Here is a 22,482-nt window from a genome sequence, read left to right on the forward strand (position 1 = left end):
CTTCTGTGCACCATCAAGAATTGGCCCATAAAGCAGCATGTCATTTAGTGAAACTGTGAAGCTTGGCAGATAGGGCTGATTTGTTTCTTTCACAAAATATCATGTTGCGGAGTCAGTGTGTTCTGTCTTGCCCAGGTAGGAGAGAAGATTTTCAGGTTTCTATTGGGGGAACTAAATTAATGCTTAGAGTGCTCCAGGTCCTTCCTCTGCCCATGTCTTAGTTACCTTTATGTCATCTCTTCGCAGAAATAAAGGTTAAAGCCTCAAGAAATTTCCTTAGGATTTAGTTTTTCTTAGTTCTTTCTCAAAAAGGGGGTAATAAAAATGAATTTGATTAATTCTTATGGCTCAATCTGGGTAGACCTGGAGAAGGGCTGGCCTTGATCCTGGCCATCTGTCACATGATTGTGTGACCTTGGTGGAGTGGGTTGACTTCAGTGAGTAAGAAGTAGACAGCAACTTCTAGAATCAACAAAGATGCACTGAAGAGAAACCGCCTTAACATCTCAGAGGTGGTCATATCAGTGTGCAATTGCCCACAGAAGTCTGTATGGGGTGAGGGGGGGAGGCATTAAAATCTGAAATAGTTTAAGCCAAAGAAAAAGGTAAAGAATGGAAAATACTTAGCTGGTAAGAGGATCATACTGACTTCTTCAAACAGCTCCTTGGAGCCAAGCAGCCCTTTCACCACCTAAGGCAAAGGCTATATTTGTTGACACACAGATGAAAAGTGTGCTTCCTGAATGTGCTTTACATGTGGGGTCAGGTCAGCTGCAGCTGGAGGTTCCCAGCCAGGTGGGCAGCAGCACGAGCTGTCCAGGCACTGCCTACAATCTGCATGGAGGCTGTTTTAAGTACTGGTAGCAGCTTCAGGAAGAGCTGTGTATTTGAGCCCTAAGGAGAGCTTCCCTGGAGGGCTGCAGTGCACACCTGCCCTGTGCTCTTTGGGAGTTAATGCTTAACGCTCTGGCAGGATGCGGCCCTGCAGGTGGCCAGAAAGAGCAGAGCAGGCTCCTTGGTTGGGTGTTTTTTGTCTGGTGAAAGGAGCACAAATGTGTGGGGAGCAGCTAGGAGAAGTACAAGTTTAAGTTGTTAAATGTACAAATGAGAAAAGAGAGCCAAGCAGAGAAAGCTCTTTACAAAATATAAAATTCTGTTAAAGCAGCAAGACAGCACAACATAAGGAATGTTTGGTACATGTTATTGAAACTGAAAAATCAGAGTATGGAATGAATTGTAATTTAGCATAATCCATAACTTTGCAGTTTTCATTTTGAATTATTTATCTTATATGATTTGATTAAAGATAAAACTGGCTGACAAGATCTTGAACATCTCTGCATGTCTTAATGACAAATTAAAAAAGTCCTCCCTATAACTTCACAATTTTAAAATTTTTATTTGTGTTGTTTCTCTGTAGCTGCCTTTTATTTTTAAAGCATATTTCAGATACACATTGTGTACACACGATTCCATAACCCATCAGGCTTCAGTGTTGCCTCAGTACCTCTGATTCAGTAAATCAGATCATAGGCAGCATGCTGTCATATAATAAGGTGTCTGATCCTTATTACCAGTTTGTTGATGCACAGACTCCTTCAAATTGACCATTGCAACACATGGTTTCCCCTGAAACTAGCTGTGATAATTAGCGTGGCTCTAATGAGACAGAATGTCACTGATCTTGTGCTGAACTGTCGAGTATCGACGCTACGGATGGGAACTGTCAAAGCTTGCCATCTGTGACAGAGCTTGGCATATTCCATTTGCAAGGTAGAGCATGCTCAATAGACTGTTTTTAAACAAATGGTCCATTTCTTGATTAGGGCTCTGTGTTCTGTTGTCGTGGAAGACTTTATATCATAGTTAAACTTTTTTTCTTCCCCCCCCCCCCCCCTTTTTTTTTTTTTTTAGAGCAACATAAAGCTTATGAGAACAGATAATAGACAAAAAAGATCAACTACTCAGGAAACCATAATAAAAACTGCCAAAGAGTGTTTTTAAGACACCATTCTATTTGAGAGAGTGGCAGTGTGGTAGTGGTCTGGAGGGTTTCAGTGACAAAATACTACAAGGTAGAAGAGACAAAAGAGGTGGAGACCTAAGTTTTGTGGAGAGGAGATAGTCCAACATGAAGGCCCCTAAAGATTTCTCTGGAAGGAGTCCCATGCTCAGGCACAGATGCTGCTGGGGTAAGCTTGTTTAGGAAATGAAAATGCTTCTAATTCTCAAACTGGTGCCTTCAATACTCTGTTAGCATTTTGGGGAGAGGAGGGGGGGAGCTGATCACATATTTATTCTTCCTCCTTCCCCCAGTTATCTCAGCGCATTTCTTCCAAGGCTAGCATTTCCACAAAGCTTTTATATTTTTAAGCAGTGAGGGATAGGGATGGCATAGTTTTGAAGGATAGAGGAACAAAAATTAAGAAGTCTTAGGTGACACACAGCGGCAGCACGTGTCTGGGATGAAGGATCGAATCGGTCAGGAGAGTCAGGTGCCCAGGCTCCCGAGACAGGCCCTGCAAAATGCTGTGCAAAAAAGTCCAGTGCTGCTTATCATTCCAAAATATGCTTTGTTGCTTTTTATTTCCTCCTTCTCTGGCAGACCACACAGGGCTTGTTCTGAAGAACATTTTCACTAATCTGATCAGGCAGCCAAATACGCCGGGAAAACTGCTTTAATGATCCCACTAATTACCTCAAGTCAATATGAACTGTATTATTAGACTGAGGGAAAATATTCCATTAGGTCTCCCCCTTGGGAGTTTCTCCGCTTTGTGATGTCACCGAAGCCTTCGCCCTCTCGCTTGTAATTAATTTTATTTACACACGCAGGCACGCACAAGGTCACACCTGCACAACCGGAGCTGGCCAGGGAGCTAGTGGCACTCAGGCTTAATCAGATCTGTCATAATTACCATTCTGCATGTTTCTGACACACGCTGTGAAATATTTCAATTTAACTGCCGCTACCAGCACAACCAGATGTAGTGTGAGTGTGGCTGCATTGGAAATATTATTCCTCAGGATAAACTCTCTCCTCCTCCTTTTTCCTCCCACCCCCTCTCCCTTTTACAGCTAATGTGGCACAGAAGCTGATGTATCCTGTAAATCTTGAATGCAGCGCTAGATTGATAACAGCAGATTAGACAGTTTAACCACAAACAGCTTGTTCATTTTTCACAAATGAAAACCACATGTGGTGTAACTAAAATTTCAGGCTCTTTTTCCCCCCCCCCCCTCTCTTCTCTTTGGTTGTTGTTTCCTTTTGTGTGTGTGTGTGTGTGGAAAGGTCTGCCTTCCACTGTAAGGGAGCAACATGAAAGAGTAAACATATAGGGGGAAAGAGACTCTGCTGTCTTTGGAGATTATTTCTTCATGACCTTTATTAAAAACCTTCCTTGCTTTGGCAAAGAAATTAGATCTCGCATGAGGGTTTTGTCTTTCACTCTGAGACTTTCTAATCTCTAGGTTTTATGCCCACTTATTAAAGAAGTCATCCTACTGTGCTGTTTTTCAAAATAACATGCCAGCAAATATCTTGCTTTAAAAAGAGCTTCTAACCAAAAATGTAGTCTTCACTTCTACCTGAAATTAGCAGAAATAAAATTTTCTGCCAAAGTTTTTCACCACAGATTTTGTCTCTTTGCAAACTCTTCCCTTTACCTCTTTCTTTTGGTTAAAAAAATTCTTGTTAAAAAAGGATCTTCAAAGTGTCTAGAATTTTGGCAAATGGAAAAGTGATTTTATTTTTTTTTAATGAAAACAGTTCAGTATTTCTTACGACACCAGACTGTGACTATTTTTTAGGAAAACTAAGTGTTGTCTGTAAGTTGTTTCAGTTTTTTATTGATCCATTTTTTTCAGTTAAATTGTTCAGTTTTCCCTAATTAAACAGCTTTCAATATTTAGTAATGTTTTTTTTAAAAAAATCTATTCTTTAGTAGATTCACTGTTAGCTACTTTTCCTATTCAAAGAAAAAAAATATTGCAATTTTGGTAGAAAGTTTTAATTATAAGGATCTAAAACAATTATTACAGGAAGGAAAAAAATGTAAGTGTGGCACTGAGCAGAATCCCCAAAAGCTGTTGCAGGTATTGTCAGGCAAGAAAAGTGGTGCAGTGCATCTTATAGAAATTCATCAAATCTAATCTGTAATAAGGCTTCCAGGGGACATTTAAAAAAAAAAAAAAAAAAAAGCAGCTTTAGTCAGAGGTTGTTTTATTCACTGCCAGTGATTTGTATTGCAGTGGCAGTATCGAAAGTGCAGGAGGCAGGGGGAACTAAGGCTCACTGTTCAAAGTCAGTCAGAGGAAGGTAAGCAGGATAGTTTTTGAAAGCTGCTGAAGGCACAGTTTGTAGCAGAAAATTTGACTACATAGATGGCCCCCAGACTGCTGCAGAGAGGGCTAAAGACCCATGGTCATACCACTTGGCCAGGAGTTACTGACTGCATTACTAGATCCAGAGAGCTGAGCTGGAGTAGGTGTGCCACCAGTGTCCCTTGCTGCATGGCGTTGCCAGCTCCATCACTGACTCCCCCAGGGGGTTCATGCAGACCCAGACAAAGGGGAAATCTTGTCCTAGAGGTGCAGTCAAAGCCCTGGAGGTCCTATAGCTGCAGATGTCTCAAAAATAAGTCTAGAGTACAGCAAAGAGGAGGGCAGGAAGGGCTTGTGTTGGAAGAGGTAATGCTGAAATGAACTGTCAGGATTCTTGAAAGGCTCTGGAAATCCAGGTCTCATTTCTTCACAAGACTATTCAAAAAATGTTGTGCAGTTGGGAATCACTGGATTGCCAAAAGGAAAAAAAGCGTGGCACCCTCTCCCACCTCCTTTGAGTCTTTTATTTTTAGCTTTTCTTTCTTAGGTAGATGTGTTTCAGTTCCTACACTCCAGATGTGTGAATCAGCTCTTCCTCAGGCAGCACCTGCTGTCTGCCTGACAAGAGGTGCTGTGTCTGGCTGCCTGGATTTTCTTAATCTCTCTTCCTGCTTTCTGTATCCTCACCTTCTGTTTTGTTTTCCTCACACCACCTTCACTAATTCCTTTCACTATAGCTCTCCTCTCAGCCCTTCTCTGACTTTTTCCCACCCCTTTCCTCATCACGTATGCCCTCACGGTCCACTCAGGCTCCATCTGCCCCTTTCTTATGTTCCGCTGCTGTCCCCTGCATGCTGGAGCTGTGCCTAGGACATCCCACTCCACGTGCACCCACACACACCCAGATGCTTTGCACGAGCACTAGGTTGTGCACAAGGCACAGCATGGGCACCCCACACCTTTGGTCTTTGCAGAATGGTGAGAAGCTGAGGGCCCCTTGCCAGCACTGCCGGCTTCATGGGTGAAACATCATTCCTTTCCCTGCATGGCAAGATGGACATAATCTGGAAAAGGAGTTATTCTTGATTTCTCCGATTGCTCATACCTGCTGTGGGTAGATCACTTGATTCAGGAAGCTTTTTGAAGATTCAGTGTATTGGTATTTTAACATTAATAAAATTAAGCACTATAACAAAAAAACCAAAACAACCCAAAACACTAAACCCAGGGGAAAAGTCTGAGTGAGCCGTACGAGAGTTAATGACGTACAGGAATGAAAACAAAGCTGTAGTGCGAGGCTGAGGACTTAGTGAGCAGCCCGTGGATCCCGACAGTGGGGAAAGCAGGGGTACCAAGTAAACAGCACAGAAAACAAAAGCGAGCTCAACCCGTAACTAAACAGGAAATGAGGGGGTAAAATTCCTCCTGAAAAACCCAGCGCTGCTAAAAACGTTACTGCAAAGAATAAAGGCATCTTATGCAAACACAAATATACAGAAACAGTCTGAGAAGCGGTTTGTTGAAAGAGCAACTGATTACAATTCAGGTGAAGGGTTGTTGAGCAAAGGAAAGAGTAAGAAAATAAAAGATAAAGAGTTTTCTTTCCTGAATGTTAAACTGGATCATTAAAAATGTACAATACCTGAAAAAATGTTACAGGGTTTCAAGGTGCAGGGTAAGAAAGGAGATGATGTTTTGCTCCAGGTAATTTTTATTTTCACTATTCTAATAAATCCTCATTTTGACTTTTTTTTTTTCCTCAAATTTAACCTCATATCCAGATTTTGGTTATGAAATGCCCCAAACTGCTGGCATATAATGAATAGACTAGTGCAAGCACATAACTAGCTAAGTAATGAAAAATCCAGTTTGCAAATATTTATCTCATTCCAAATCTGCCAAATTTTATCTGAATCCATGTGGTTATTCAGCAGTCACCTCGCTTTTATTCCTGTGCAGTGTCATGTTCCCTTACTTCAGGATGACATTTGAGAATCCAATTAAAATAGCTTTCAGGTTCTTTCTGAAGTAAAGATGCTTAGAGTGAGTGGTCCTTAGCGAAATTCCTGGAAGTTCTGGACTTCAGCTGAGCAAGATTTGCACACGTATCAGTTACATCTTGGGTTTACTTAGATGACTACTTATTTTGCTGAGCCTGGTGCTTAGCATGTCTAGTATATGTAACATGCAAGAGAAAGCTCCTACATATATGGGAACCTTCCAGTGTTTTATATAAAACAGGTTTGTTTTTTGTGGTTTTTTATTGTTGGTTTGAGTTTCTTTTAGAAAGCCGTGAAGAGCTCAAATAAGATTATTTTTATTTTTGCTTTGGGGTGGTCAGTTTGCTTCACCTGCAAGAAATTATTTACTGTTCTTACTATATGTGAGGAGAGAGCCTCACTAAAGGGACTAATCCTTTTCACTTGGGGAGAGGGTGGAGGAATCAGGGCAAGAAAAAATGTGCCTGCTTTATGGGCAGAAGCTGCTGCCGAACCTGCTGCTGGCCCCTCCGAGCAGCTTCTTCTGCCTAGAAATACAGCTGGGTCTGGGCTTGGCTGGTGCTTTTCTTGGCTGATGAGGAAAAGTCTAACACTAAGCACTCCTCTTTCCAGGAGTGTTTGCCTTGTGGCTGTTCTTGTCCCCGAGCTGAGACCAACTACCTGAAAATACTGTAGTGTTGGTTCCCACCCTCAGCCAGCCAGGAGGGAGAAATTCCATCTCTCCAGCTTCCCTTATGATCTGGGTTTCCTATTCTTATAAGCCTGTGCCCCAAACAACCATGCTACAAATAAGGGCTTCACTGACTTTCTGGCTGCTGCCTTCTCATTTGCTGGAGATGTCAGTGTTTCACAGATGTGAATTTTAAGTATTTTTTTAAATTGCATTGAGGTAATGGACATTATTAATTTTCTGACTGTTTCTGTGTTTAACAAAATCTGGAGGAAAGTTAGGGAAAAGTTGCTTTTCAATTTCCTTAAAGAGTCTCCTCACCCTTGGCGTTATCAAAGTATTAAGTGTTCTTCACTATGGAACTGAGAGCCAGAGAAGCCAGCTGAAATGCAAGAGAAAAGCTAAAAGAAATTTCCTCAGAATATTTAACAGTTCAATTTGAATCCATATGAGAACAGTTAGGCTGTAAAAATGTGACGGGATGTCTGAGAGCAAATTGGAGCTGTGTATGTTTTGGAGTTATGTCACTTGTTGGAGCATCTTGTTAGCTGAACTGAATTTACAGTGAAGTCCAAATATCTATGAGCCTGTGATTCCTTGGTGTGTGGTAGATCTTCTGTGATCCCAAATTAATTCTGGAAAGAAAAATCTTATGACAAGAAGCCAGATATTTAAATTACTCCCTCTGGGAAATTACAATCTTTAAAAAAAAATAAAATAAAAATCTTAACAACATAATATACACATATATAAGTAATTATGCAAGTGACACTTTGGCCCTATGGCCTTTTTACCAGAGGTCTTTCCTCCAAGCAAATGTTAAATCTCTGCAAGCAATGTCATAATAAACATTAGCTCTTCACTTGTAAAGTGATAGTAGTAAAAAAGATTTTTAAAATTGCCAGGCTCTTTCTATTAAAGACTCTTCTCTAACTAAACTACAAATACAGCTGCCATATGAAATTGATTGCATGTTTAAGAATAAATATATGTGGGCTATTAAGGGTCATGGTTGGATTCAGGGTTGTATTTACTTTCAAGAGAGGCATCAGTATTGCAGTGAAATCAGTACTTCTCTCTACTTAAATAAAAGATAAAGAGCCATATATTACCAGTCACCCTTTGTGAAACCCACTGACCCATTTTATATGTCTGTACTATAAAAAGTAATGTACCAGAGTAGGACTGACTTACTTAATAATTAGCAGTTGTTTTTTCTTTTTTAGAGATTTTTTTTTAATATGGTGGTGTCCTTTTTTGTCACATGTATCTCAAAGTTACAATGGCAGTTGAATCCTGTGTGTGAAAGAGGAAGGATCTGGAGTAGAGGAAGGCAGAATACAGCTTCACCCACTGTTTTTTGCATCTGTTACTATCTTCCCTTCTTTTTATTTACGAATGTTGTTGTATTTTATGTAAGGTTTTCAAAGGCATGCATATTATGTTTTTTTTATTAGAGCTTGTGTCTATCATTGCTAGGCAATTGAAAGGAATTCTGTAAAAAAAGATGTGTTTGAACAAGGAAGGAAAGAGAAGGTGGAGAAGGCTGAGAGCAGAGAAAACAAGTTGGAAGAAGCCCTGCATTTAGATTATTCCATTCCCTCTGTGCTCAACTGAAAAAGCAATGATGCTTATGTTTTCAGTCAGTTTTAGAGTTACAGGTTAGGTTTTTACTTTTCATGAGCTGGTGGTACATCCGAAGTGTTCATGCACAGAGAATGTACCTACCAATTCTACTACTGCTTAGTCTGACACAATTTTTGGTAGCGGGGCTCTTAGCCATTCACCGTGGCTCTGGGTAGAAGGAGAGGTCTAATACAACAGATGAGACTGCAGAAGCTGGGACACAGCTCTCCAGGTCATTTTGGTTTTGTACTTCTTTGTTGCTTGTCATTGAATTTTACAGGTCGCTTTGGCAAGTTTCCTTTTTCTATTTGTTTGTCTGGGTGTTTTCACCTACCATATCACCAAAAAAATTGCAATTAAATACTGTCAGTGCCACTTCTAGCTTATTTGGTCATTTTTCTTATTTTTTTCATGACCCAGAGAAGAAGTGGAGCTAACATCTAGACAGTTGATGCAGCTGAACAATAGGTTGGATAAGAAATTTCAGGAAATGGCATAATCTGTTTCAGTATTCTTCAAAGGAAGTTCTTCCTGCTAACGAAAAATTTACCTTTCTTCTGAAAAGCCCTATGAGGTTTTGGGGTTTTCAGTTTGTTCTTTTGCTAAATCTCATCCATTATGATGGCAGATACAGATTTACTTAAAATTCACATCTGGCTTCCATTTTCAATGTTCTGGTAATGAAAGCCAGTGAAACAGATAAACCAGAAATATCTGGAGATAAAGGACAGCTTCAGGTTTCAAACTTCCTCTGATTTAGGGGAATGCTCAAAGGCAAAGCCTGAAACTTCAGGCTGATTAGTGTAAATAAAATACTAAGGTAACCATCTTTCAGGGAACATTTGTTGCAACTTCAGCCCACATCTCAAGAAGAGGCATTAATATTCTGATATCTCTGCTCATCTTCTGGAATAGGCTGAAAACCAGCTTTTGGTTCTTGACTTAAAGATACACAGTTCTGTGAGGAAAAGAGGACAATCTCAAACTGTTGAACATTCACAGCAGTTTTTAAAATCACTTGCAAGTGTGTGCATCACAGAAGTCAGCTCCTTAAATTACTTGAAAATATGAGCTAAGTTTAAAATTTAAATTAAAATATTTTCACTAAAAAATGTGTTGTTTGGTATCAAAAACTACTAAGCCAGGTAGATTACTAGATTTCTGAAAATTATACAAAAGTATCCGGAGGCCCTTCTTTTAATAGACTTCAGTTCTTCTGTGCAGCATTTAAGTCTATTCAGCTTTGCATAGGAGATAACCAGCACAGTTTATGTACTTTAGGAAAGACAAACTTGCAGTCAGAATAAATTCTTCTGCAGTCAGGAGAATCCAGAGGAACATTTAAAGCTAAAAAAGGACCCCTCCTGACATCTAGGCTTGTTCCTATGACAGAACCCACAGGTATTTCACCCAGAAAAAAATCAGATTTAAGTAATCTCAGGCTGAAAATTAATTTTGAATTAAATGCTCTGTTCTTACCCTGCAGTGGGTGTTCCCTGCTGTATATTTCCAGATAATACAAATGTAATGCAAACTGTATTTCCCAGATAAATCAAAGCAGCGTCCATTGTTACTTATTTGTCATATTTTTTTGTGCTGCAAGTGGCATTCGTTTGTTTTGCTTCTCAGTGCCATATGCATGAGTTTACTGATTCAGAACTCCCTGAATTTTCAATCCTGTTGAACACTGTGAGAAATCTCAGTTGAAGGGTTTAATGCATTTTCCAGTCAATGTGTGTAGGGGAAATTTGGCATTATCAATTTAAATGCTGGAGCTCCTTTCATTGCATTATGGAAGAATCTTTTCTAAGCAGAGATTATTCTTAAGAACTTCATAACATTTAAAGGTTAATATGTTAGGTAAAGAACAATATCTTAAGACAAACATTTTTATTACAGGACATGAAGGGATAGTTCTGATTAAATTACATGATTATTTGAATGGGAAAGAAGACAAAGTGCATCATTTCTTGCCCTCAACTTTAATGCCTTTAATCAAATAATGACCTTCTGGAAATAGTTAATTTTAAGCATTTGGAAAGATCAATACCACTTTGCCACCAAAAAATGGCCCAGATGATGAAATTTGATGTATTTAAAGTACCATTTCACCCTTTTAACCTAGTAAATAATTTAAAATGCTTTCAGTACTCCTTTGCTACCATTATGTATCTCATTCAAAGTATCATGACTTTTCCAAAAGCAACCTTTGTGTATGATGAGCAGCTTACAAGTTTAACACTAAAGACTAAGAATATAAGCATGTACTATATTGGTGATGTTGGCCTTTTTTCTTCTCTTTCATGCATGAATTCTGTTTTGAAAAGAAATGGAGATATCTATGATGAACATTTGGAGCAAAAATGAGATTTGTAAAGCAGGTTGGATGGCTTTTGAAGGGAAAAAGTCAATATTTAAAGTTTAGTTCATGAGTTCCTTTTCTTTGTTTTGTCTATAAGCTTTTGTGTTAAAGGTGAAGAGTTTCAGTTGCTCAAACAGTTAAAAAACCCATTTTACCAAGTATAATTTCATATCAGTGCTCTATAAACTGGAATGCCTTCAGCATTGAAAAAAAAATAAAAATAAAAAAAATTAAAAGTTGCCCTCTATTAGCATGTTTGTGGGCAGACTAAAAACAGTCTTCATTAGCATAAGTAACACTTACAGATTCTTTTAAAAGTAGAAAAATATTTGCTGAATGATAAATTGCTAGCTTTATAGTTAGTTGCTGAAAATGTGCTCATTCAAAATGCCTACTTTAGTTTAGTCTACAATACCCATTTTTTATGTTAGAAGTACTGTTTAATGGATTGTGTACTTCGTCTTTGTTCACCATAGATGCTTGAATGCAATTCACACTTTCTGCTAAAATGTTTGTATCAAGTAACTTCCTATTTAGACTGATTTCTTTTAAAACCATGTATTTTATTATGCTATATGCCTCAGAGAATGATAGAAAATAATCTTAGATATACTATACCAAAGAAAAACTGTTCATATCTTAGCACTGATACTCTAAAATGTTTTGCCTTCTTAGATTCAAATTACAGCTCTTTCAAAAAATGTTGGAGTCTCTCTCAGTTATCCTGCAAGGAATATTCATCATTTGGCAAATTGTTCTCACTAAAACAAATTCACCAAACCAAAGAGTTTAATTGCTCCTCCTTGAAGCCCTTTCTTCCCAGACTAAGAGATGTTTGTTGCTGATTTGGAAAGCCTTGCCCAAGAAACAGATTTCATTATTGTAATGCTGCCTTCTTTGATCTTAGGATTGGTATCTACACCTTAAGTGCAGAATTCAGTTATCTTTATTTCCTTTCTCTTTTAATAAGAAAAATACCAGAATGCAAGAATAGTTTGCTAGAAATTCTATGTGAAAGAGCATAAGATATTTTTTTTGTAAAATACAGGACAGGTCAGACTGACTAAACCAGCATTTGGATACATAGATAAAATGTGTAGATGCTTTCTTTAAAATAAGCATGCTCATGGGTCTTGCAGAGTCTAATGTTTGGCAGTTATCCTCTTTGCGCTTTTCCTGCAATAGTTTGGCAGTTCAGCTTTCACAGGTTTTTTTTTTCTCTAATGTCTTATGTTTCTTCACTAAATCCCTATCAGAAAACCAGACAGAAGACTCTTATTTATTTTAAATATCTTAGGTTTAGCATCTTTTTTTTTTTTTTTTCACCATTTTCTTGCTTACTGTAGCAAGACCTTTGCAGATGGTACTTGGTTACTTGAAAGTGCATAACAGTATTTTCTTTGTAGCAGATGGATTTAAGACTTTTAGTTCCCAATAAATGTAGGTTTACAATACATAACTTTACAGGATTTGTGTTGTATATAACAGGTTTGAACATATTATCTCAGAATTCATCTGCATGGCATTTTCAGCTTATCCAGGGCCCATGCCAGTATTTTAAGTAATAGGGAGAGCATAGTGATTGATAGCAGCTAAAGGCGTGATTTTGAATAGAAACAAAGGTTTTAGAACAGAAGGTGTCAAATTAAACTTTGTCAGTTTGAAAAGTAGTAACATCCTGAAAGTTCTCCAAACATATTTACATGTGGCTAATGTTTATATTTTGCTTTGTACTCTCTTTATATTCAGTGTAATGTTGCCTGGCAAATTTACTCTGTTTTAAAATCCAGGTTGTTCCCAATGTCATTGCAGAGTTTTGGGGGGTTTGTCTTGCTGCATAGATATATCAGCTTAATTATTTAATGGCTGGTTTGTTTTGTTTCTTTTTTAATTATGTACCGTATCTACTGTAGAAACAGGTTGTGATCTAATCTGAGTTATAAATATTTCCTTATTATTTTGTGGTCCTTTCCACTTCCTCTAAGACTGAAAAGACATGAAAAAACAGAGGTCCAAGCCCTCCTTCAGAGTAAACTGAACTAGACAGAAATTGCTCTAGATTTAGGTGTAAGAGGAGAAAAATCAGCTTTGTTAGGTTCACTTGTAAATTTAACTGCATTAACTACAGCACTTTATACTTCCTGACCAATAATTGAAAGAACTTAAAAATTTTACAGAATTTAAATTTCACCATCATAGAGGTCTGTATGATCACTTTTCCTAGAATTTACAAGACCATTTAAAACGTTCTTGTTTAGCTGACTTTTATCGATGACCTATATGTCAGATACAGCATTCTGAACGTGAAACTAGAAAAAATATTTAAGGTTTTGTTTGTTTGCTTTGAGCCAAAAGAAAGCATATTGGTATAAAGTTTGCAGTCTCCTAAAAAAGTAAATCCCTATAGCCTCTGTAACTGCCCATTAACTTTATTTTCTGAGGATATTTCTGAGATGAATTTTCATCAATATTTCCAGAATGAAACCATGAAATCAAAAAAATTGTTTCTATGCTTGTAATTTTAGAATAATTATGTTGGTTGTTTCCACTTTGCCCATCATGTGTTTAATCAGATTATGTTTACTTCTTTAAAAACTTGATGAACCCAGTGGAAAAGAGACATTTTGGTAGAAGAGCAGTACAGTCTGTGTACCGTGTCAGAAGCATCTAATTTCAGTATCTCAAAATCACTGCTTCCTTGAAAGGCTAGCAGAGACATGCTTCAGGTTACAATTCATCAAATCATACTTAGATAAGGATTAGAAGTATTATTTCAGTGCAAAAGTTGATAGAAAAATACTGAAAATCGAATATTAGTCATCAGTAATTAATAAAAATAAATTCTAATCTAGTAAAGACAGGAACAGAAAAGACAGTAAGGGGAGAAGGAATTTCACAATAACTGTTGTTGTGAAATATGTTTAATCAGCATAATATGATTGCTTAGGAATTTTTTTACCACTGGACATTTAAAAAGCATTTTTGCTGTCATTAAAAAAAATTAAAATCTGTGTATGTGTGGTGCAATTTATTTTCCAGTTTGTCTGTATACTTTAGAGAGCTGCCACGGGAATGGAGAGGTTGTCTTGTCTTATTTTGCTTTCACCAAACTGCTGTGATAATCAGCCCTGCTCTGTTTCACTACCATTAGAAAGCAAACCAACAGTTTCAATGTGAAGCAGTGCAGACTTCTCACAACCAAAGGACAGTTTTTATTGTTCGGGGCAAGCTGGTTTGTGGTTTGGGGTTTTTTTGTTGTTGTTTGTTTGGGTTTTTGGTTTGGTTTGGTTTGGTTTTCAATTAAAAATTTTATAACAGCATTTCAATTAAAAGATCTTTATTTAGTTCTCTTCTTCTCCCCTCCATTCCCCACAAACTACCTATGCTTTCTGATTGCACTGCCTTTAACTGCAGAAAACTGCTGTTGAGTGTAATCCTGCATGTATCCCTGTGGAAGTAAGGTAGGCAGAGAACAGCGAGCAATATGTTGATTTTGTTAGGGGCAGGGAGAGTTCATACATTACCCTGCTAACACATCCCAGGGTGCTTTAAAATGGGGAGGGAGAATTCAGAGCCCCTGCTACTGCTTTGAAAACACGCCATACGATTCCAGCTGGGACAGGCTGTATGTTATGTGCTCTATATGAAGGTGTCTGGCCACATTTCCCAGTCAGCTTGCTAAGCCTTGTGACAATACTCAGCATCCGTCCTTAGCACGTGGTTGAAGGATGGGATGCCCTCCATCCCCGGGGTGCAGGGGCCCTTCTGCTGCTGCTCCCTCTCCTGCCTTCCTCTCTACCTCCTGAGCACCCAGCAGATTTTGGCCCCATTTAAATTTTTGCATTCTCAGCTCTCCTACCACCATCTCTCTAACATTTGTCATTTTGATTATTTCTATTTCTCAGGGGCATTTTCTCCTATGTCATTTGTTCAGTTTTCCACTTATATCCAAGAGAATATACTTCCCATTTTTCTAAACACCTCACTAAATATTTTCATATACAATATGAGCGCATTAAGATTATTTGTTTACTTTCACCTCTTCATATCATGGCAATATTTTTACACTGCATTTATTAACTGCTAGCTGAAGATATGAATGTCTTCAAGAAAATACTTATCTATGTTGTATCTGTTGTATCTAGTAGTAAACTAGTCTGGATAAACCATTTTTGAACTACCAGTACATATAAAAAGGATCTAAAAGCTTCTGTACATGTGTATTATTTGTTGATTCAATAAAAGGTCACATTATCTTTCCTGCAGCATTAGAAAATAAAATTGCATGGACCTAGTTTTGAAAACAGATCCTTGAAGCTAGACGAAAGGAAGTATGCATGTTTGATACATGTAATATTTTGTTTCTAACTTATAATATACCAAAAATATACTACATATGCACACTGTGCTAGCTATAGTGTTTACACTCTTCTTTTGAAACTACCAGTGCACAATTAATAAAAATATCCTCAGTTAAATTTTAAGAAGACATAAGAAAACAGTTTAGATTTTCAAGATGAACTTGTTTGTATCTTTCAGAAGCAAATTAGCAAGTGCCACAGTCCTTGCAGGGGATTCTGTAGCCAACTTCACAGCATGTATCCTAAAGCCAGGTCTGAATTAGTGTAGGTAAAGTCTTAGGCAACTTGCTGTCCTGTGATCTGAAAGCGGTATAAAAGGGTATATCAGAAGCTTGAGCTATGTCATGCCCCCCAAATAAAGCCCTAATAATGTACATGAAACAGAGACTGTTGGGTTTTTTGGGGTCTGTGAGAAAAATCCAGGAACAGATAATCATCTATCACTTGAAATAAGTTCACTTGCAGAGGCACCTCTATTCATAGCAGATAGGAAGAAGATACTACTTGCCTGGGTCTAGTCAAAGGATTCCTGTCTTTTGAAAGGCCATTAGGGAGCTCTTCTACCACTAAGTGTAAAATTAGGCAGCCCTACAGTCAAGGCGAATATTTGAAAGTTCTTTTGTGTTTTGAGTAGTAGTACCAGGATTTTAAAAATTGCTCAGCAGACAATCTGCCGGCTCCTGAAACACAGTGTCAGTGCTTTTGACGTAGCCTTGCATAAAAGAAAATAGACAGCAGAGATAATACACTGGTGTCAGTGAAACTCCTCTCCTGCATAGGGGAGTGTGTTAAGGATTCTTCCTTCATCTACCAGTTGGTTTCTAAGCAAACACACTGCAGTGCTGTGGTGTGGGACCAAGGGGAAGGTGCTTTCCAAAACATTGGTAGTTGGCAAGGGTGTGTGAGGCAGCGTGGCAGCCTCAGCGTGCTGCTGTTTGCCTTGAGCCCAGCCTGGTACAGGGACAGCCTGTTCTTACTGGGGGGAGAGCCTGGGAGAAATCAGTGCTGCTGAAGTACACGTTTCACCCTCGTTTTGCCCCTTGCAAAGTGAGGAAAAAAACTAATGTTTTGCTGGTGTTATCTTCAAGGGATGGCTCTGTGAGCTGTTACGTTGGAAAGAAGATCCCTCACCAGAGAACAGGACCCTCTGGGAGAATCTCTCCATGATCCGAAGGTTCCTCAGTCTTCCTCAGCCTGAACGTGATGCCATTTATGAACAAGAAAGCAATGCAGTTCATCACCATGGTGACAGGCCTTCCCACATTATCCATGTGCCAGCAGAACAGATTCAGGTTAGTTTACCTTGGCCAATCCCACAGAGCGCTAAGTAAATAAAGCTTTAAATGGAGTAAAGGAAATTAGTGTTTCTTTCCTCCTGGCCAGGCTAAATGCAGGTCTCCTGGTACGAGATCAGATCACACTGCCGTCCGCCACTGGACTTGAAAGGAGAGCATGGGACCACCCACGTTTTTTGTTCTGGTTGGGTGTTTTTTCGCAGCCGTGCGTGGACGCGGTGACACCCGTGTGCCGGGCAGGATGAGCCGCCGTGCTGGCCGCCCCTGGCGGGACAGGCATCAGGGCGGGAAGGCAGAGGTGTGCAGGTGTCCCACACCTTACAGCAAAGCGGGAAAACCTCGCTGCACTGCTGTCCCAGAGCTAAGCTCGAACCCTCAACAGCAGCTGCTCACCCCTGGGTAGGAGTGAAGGGAAGGGGATTCCTTATCCCATTTTAACCCCAGTGGAGGCTGGGGTGAGTCAATGTTTTGTTTGTTTTTCCTTCAGAGCCCCTCTCCCACCACCCATGGGAAAGGAGAGCATAGAGGCGCTTTCTTACCAGGCCTGCTGACCGCTGGACCTTGGCTGGGTGCTGCTCCGCAGGTGAGCTGGCACGAGGGCACCGTGTCAGGGAGAGAGAGGAGGGGATGCAGGACCCACACCATGGGGCTTTGAAACAGCTGCCATCTGCTCTGGGGTAGCCCCAGTAGTACCCCCTCCTCCAGAGGCTGCACCCACCCTTTGCTCACACAGGCACCAAGAATTGGGAGCGTGGCTGGCTGTTTGGCTATATATTCTAGCCCAGGTTGGCGGCACAAACTGCTGTCTCTCTGAGCTGGGGACTCCTTAATCCCTTCTTATGAAAGACCTGAGGTCAGCCTTTTAACTGCTCCCTTTTAAAGGGCAAATATTAGCCAGATATTAGCCCATGCATTCCCAGCATCCACTGAGACCCACTGTATCATTTGTATTACCTATGCAGAAAAATATTTACAAAGCTAGGAGGATAGAGTTATTTCCCAGCCAGAAACAACAGGAGTGTATATTAAAGATAAAGTAAACTGAATAAGACAATCCCTTAGGATATCAAGTACTAAAATAATTGTGAAATTCTGGAAACTTGCTGTTTGATTTAGCAAAAAGAGAGAGAAAGATCTATATTAAGTAATAAAACAGCACTTGTTTGAAAATGTGCATTGTTTTTAATAAAATCGCCTCTTAAGGGGATAAAAGAAGAAGCTTATGCACAGTATAAACATTCAACCACTGAACCACTTGCTTAGATTTTCTTGCCTTGTTGATAAAAGTTGTGTGTTTGATCTCACAAATACTATTCACATAAGCAGTTGCATTGTAATCTCTTAATATGACTTGGAAGAGTAAGGATTGGGAGATTGGGCCTTAGTATTGTCTCTGCTTTGCTACACAGTAATTATTGTAGATGCGTAAATATGTAGCTAAGACACAAGTTTTCAAACTGTATATACTAAGCCTCCAGTCTTGTAAGAATTTAATGTGCGGAGAGTAGTCTTGAATGTCTTTAGGATTGAAGCCTTGAATGGGACTGCTCACAGGCTGTAAAACATGAAAGGATGTGCGTAGGGATGAGTCAAGAGCCCTAATTTCACTAGCATTTGTGTCAGATCTTACAATAAGAACATCACTTAAAGCAGTGCCTTCTAAACTGCTTGTTGAGGCCTATGCAAAATCTCCACAACCACGAGTGGCACTGCAACATGGACAGAATTCTAGTTCTTCTGATATTTGTACCTCTCATACAGTATTTTGTGCTTCTTAGAGTCTGCAGGTGAGATGCCACCGGGAGCTTGGGAACCATTATGGACACACAAAAAATTGTCGAGGGGAGACACGCAAAGGGAAATGAAATGTTGTGATAGCAACTGCTTGTTTTGCTGCTGTTGTTTTTTAATAATAACTGGTGGTTTGTACCATATGACAAGAGATTTGCTGATCCAAAATATCTTACTAACCAGTGCTTCCTGTGCTGTGAAGCAAAAAGAATTGTCAACAAAAACAGTAGCTGATAAATTTGCTTTTGATTTTAAACATGATCTTACGATGTACCGTACTCTGGTGGTGGATGAGAAAAACATTTCTGTCCCTAGGGCTCAATGCCTCACCTTTTAAGAATGTTTCTGAATCCATGCTTGCAAAACTTTATTTTAAGCTCTTGTTAATAATTTACATCATGATTTGCTTTATCTTATTCTTCTGATGTGTATACTGGCTCATTTTTATTGCCTGAGTTTTTGGAATGCAGCATGTTCCCTTCTAATAATAATAGTGCAACTTCGGTAGAGTTTTGCATCTTAGTGCTTTATAAATATTAACTAAATAATCCCCAGCACAAACACAGAAAGAGGTAAATATGTCTGGTCCCTATTTATATGTCAGGATACTCAAACATAGGCAGGACAGACTCACAGGCAAGAGAGGTCAGTGCCAGAAGGGCAAATACAGATTCCCTACCTCCAGATCTCTCAGACCTTTCCGAGGCTGGGTTTGAGAGCATGCCATTAGGCGCTTCCGCTAACACGTTCTGATGTTGCACTTGCATGTTTGATGAGACTTCAGTGCTATGATAAGGTCAGATCAGTAGTGGGATATTTCCACACTTAGCTGAATCCCTGATCTCCCCAGTCCCTTAGTCTAGCTATTGCTAGAGATTTGCAACCCTTGTTTTTGGGCAGCAGCCGGTGCTGCTGGCAGAGCTCTTGTGCATTTGCCCTCATCTGGCACTTTTCTCACTTTGCCCTTGCTACATTTCTAGCTAAGCTGGTCAAGTTAATCCTATACTATGTCACCTACTTAGCATTTTGTCTTGTCTGCACTTGACTCATGGAGCATGTTCATTAAAATTTGTCAGCTAAACCACACCAATGTATTGTCATCAGAGCTTTCAGTCAAAGCCGGTATTTTCCTTCCACCTCTCAGTGCATATCCCACTGTCTGTCCCTCTCTCCCTTGTCTCTGCGCACTCACATACAGACACATGCAAGATATGCAAAGAGTTACTAAGTCATCTTTTAATTTTGTTTCAATAATAATGGGCCTTTTTCTTTATTTCTATTTTTTTTTCTTTTTTTTTTCCCCCCTTTTTATTGTTTATACTTACTAAGCCTTTGTTAAAAGCTTTGCAGTTTGCCCGCCAGATTTTCTTGGTATCACTAAATATGAGCAGCAACTCATGTCCCAAAAATAAATAAATAAATAAATAAATGCTGTGCTTTGTCTTGCAGCAGCAACAACAGCAGCAGCAACAACAGCAGCAGCAACAACAACAGCAACCAGGTCCCAGACTACCCCCAAGGCAACCGACAGTAGCATCACCAGCTGAATCTGAGGATGAAAATCGTCAGAAACCCCGACCACGAACCAAGATTTCTGTTGAAGCCCTAGGGATCCTACAGAGTTTCATACAAGATGTAGGCCTGTATCCAGATGAAGAAGCAATCCAGACTCTTTCTGCTCAGCTTGACCTGCCCAAGTACACCATTATCAAGTTCTTTCAGAACCAGCGATATTATCTCAAGCACCACGGGAAGCTGAAGGACAATTCTGGTTTGGAGGTGGATGTTGCAGAGTATAAGGAAGAAGAGTTGCTCAAGGATTTAGAAGACAGCATCCAAGACAAAAATGCAAACACGCTTTTTTCAGTTAAACTAGAAGAAGAGTTATCAGTAGAAGGGAACACAGAGATTAATGCTGAATTGAAAGACTAATCTAAAGGTATTATTTTCTTTCAACAGTGCCACTGGTATTTACTAATGAAATGAAAATTCCATCTTGCGTTCTGTCAAAAACCTTTATTATTCATTGTTTGGCCAATGAATCTTCCAAAACTTGCACAAAAGTTGAAAAATGGATAATGCAGACTGCACTAGATGTTTTACTCTGTTTTACAAACTGCTTTGCAGCAACAGATGAAGCGTTGAGGATTGTTTGATATTAATTTGTGTTCACTGGATACACTGTGAGTGTACCCAATAAGCATGATACCAGTGATTTTGATTCTGGAGCCTTCAGACAAGCATTACAACTTTTGTGATTTACTGTTTTTTGTTTCTGTTTTGTTCTTGGTTTTTTTTAATTATTACTGTAGCACTCCACACTTGATCTTTGGAAACTCACATTTATTTAAAAAAATAAAATTAAAAAGAGTTTGTTACTCTTGTTCTATTGTATGTTACAAAAGAACTATAGACTGTGGAATGCAGTTTAAAGATAACATATGCCAACAAATGCCTTGTATTATATGGCACTGCCGTAATTCAGATTTGTTTTCTTTTGGAAATAAAGGTCACTGTATTTTTTTTTTTCCATTCTCATTGTTACATGGTTTTAAAGAAAATGAAAAAGAAAATGTGAAACACAATTTAGTCCTCATTATTTATTTGTAGATCCTGCAGCATCATGTTGTAATTAATTTTTTTTGGAAGTTTCCGTTAAATGTAATATTGCTTCTCTTGTTATCATACTGATTTTTTTTTCTATTTATAAATGTATTTTGATGGGCAGTAAAACAAAGTGTCTTAAAAGTTTTAAATAGAGAAAATGTGCTTTACACAGTTGCCTATAAAAAGTGCTCTATGTTATCCAAGCAATTCATACTATAAGCTTCACTCTTATTGTTGTATGCAATTTTTACTATCATGCAAATAAGCTTAGGTAAATAAAACTAATAGATCACCTTAGAAACTTATGCAATTAATGTGAAAATAATTGATGTTTGCAATGTGTCTTCCTTTGGTTTACAATCAATTTTAAAGCTACAGCTGTATAAATTTTCTGTATAAAGGTGTATTTCTTTTTTATGAGTTTATTGCTATGAAAACACCAGTTATTTTGTTACAGCTGGCTGTTTTTATAAGTGTATCACAATTTTCTTTATGCAGAAATGTTCTGACTAGGAGTGGTTATTGACTGTAACTACACAATTAAAATTGTTTGTATGGTATGATATGGCAGGGTTTGTCTGTGTATGTGTATATCTGGGAGGAATAACTTGTTCTTAGTGCACATTGTACCTTCTTGCCCCACTTTGAAGATGACATTTCAATTGTTCTCCTTTAAAATCACAGGCAGATTTTTATAATGACCTTCTTAAAATTTGAATTTAGATAACATACTTCAAAACAAAACACAGTTTGGTTATGAAAATCATAACCTGTCTTTTCTTGGTTTAAAAACTTGCCTGCCCAACAGAGATAGCAGGATATTATTGAGTCAAAAGGCTATCAGGCATAAACATATTTACAGTTCCTGGCAGTAATGCACTTATAATGGATACAGCTGGTTTTATTTTACAGTAGAATTATTCTAACACTATTCCTTGCACTAATGTATAAACATTAAAAAAACAACATTAATAGTCACAAAGTAAATAGGAAAGATGGGCTTTGCACATTGCAGTCCCCTTCTAAGCAGGACTATTTGTAATGATCACTAATAAGGTTCTTGATAAAGCCAAAACAATTGGTGAGCTCTGAATTTATGCAAAGCTCATGTCTAGGCTAAAGAAAGATCTGCAGCTGGAAGTGGTGAAGTACACACCATTGTTCTCTTTTCCTAGGAGAGAAAGAATTTACACCCGTGTGCAATTCAGGATTTGAATTCAGCACAGCTCTTCTGAAATGACTAAAAGTTTGCAAAACTCGGAATGAGTTTCAGAGGCTCAAATGACTCTTAGGTTGCATCAAATTTCTTCTTTTATCTTCATTAAGTTCTTTAGGAAGATACATATTAGGCAGCAAAGCAGGTTTTCACTCCACACCTTTAAAACTGCCGCAGGTTGCCCAGGTCCTCTGGTCACAGTACCCTTGGGGTTCATCATAGAATCATGGA

General features: G+C 38.7%; 1 protein-coding gene across 1 annotated transcript in view; it reads left to right on the top strand.

Annotated features, from left to right (window-relative positions):
* SATB1 (SATB homeobox 1) overlaps positions 1-21,469 on the top strand; it is a 76,454-nt gene extending 54,985 nt beyond the window's left edge. Inside the window, exons 10-12 of the mRNA XM_010007630.1 lie at positions 16,431-16,634; positions 17,125-17,220; positions 19,878-21,469. Of these exons, the coding sequence (XP_010005932.1) occupies positions 16,431-16,634; positions 17,125-17,220; positions 19,878-20,360 (783 nt within the window). The 3' untranslated portion in view covers positions 20,361-21,469. The remainder of the gene's footprint in view (positions 1-16,430; positions 16,635-17,124; positions 17,221-19,877) is intronic.
* Positions 21,470-22,482: the final 1,013 nt, after the last annotated feature.

The sequence above is a fragment of the Chaetura pelagica genome, unplaced genomic scaffold (assembly GCF_000747805.2).
Source record: "Chaetura pelagica isolate M959 unplaced genomic scaffold, ChaPel_1.0 scaffold10, whole genome shotgun sequence".
NCBI lineage: Eukaryota > Metazoa > Chordata > Aves > Apodiformes > Apodidae > Chaetura > Chaetura pelagica.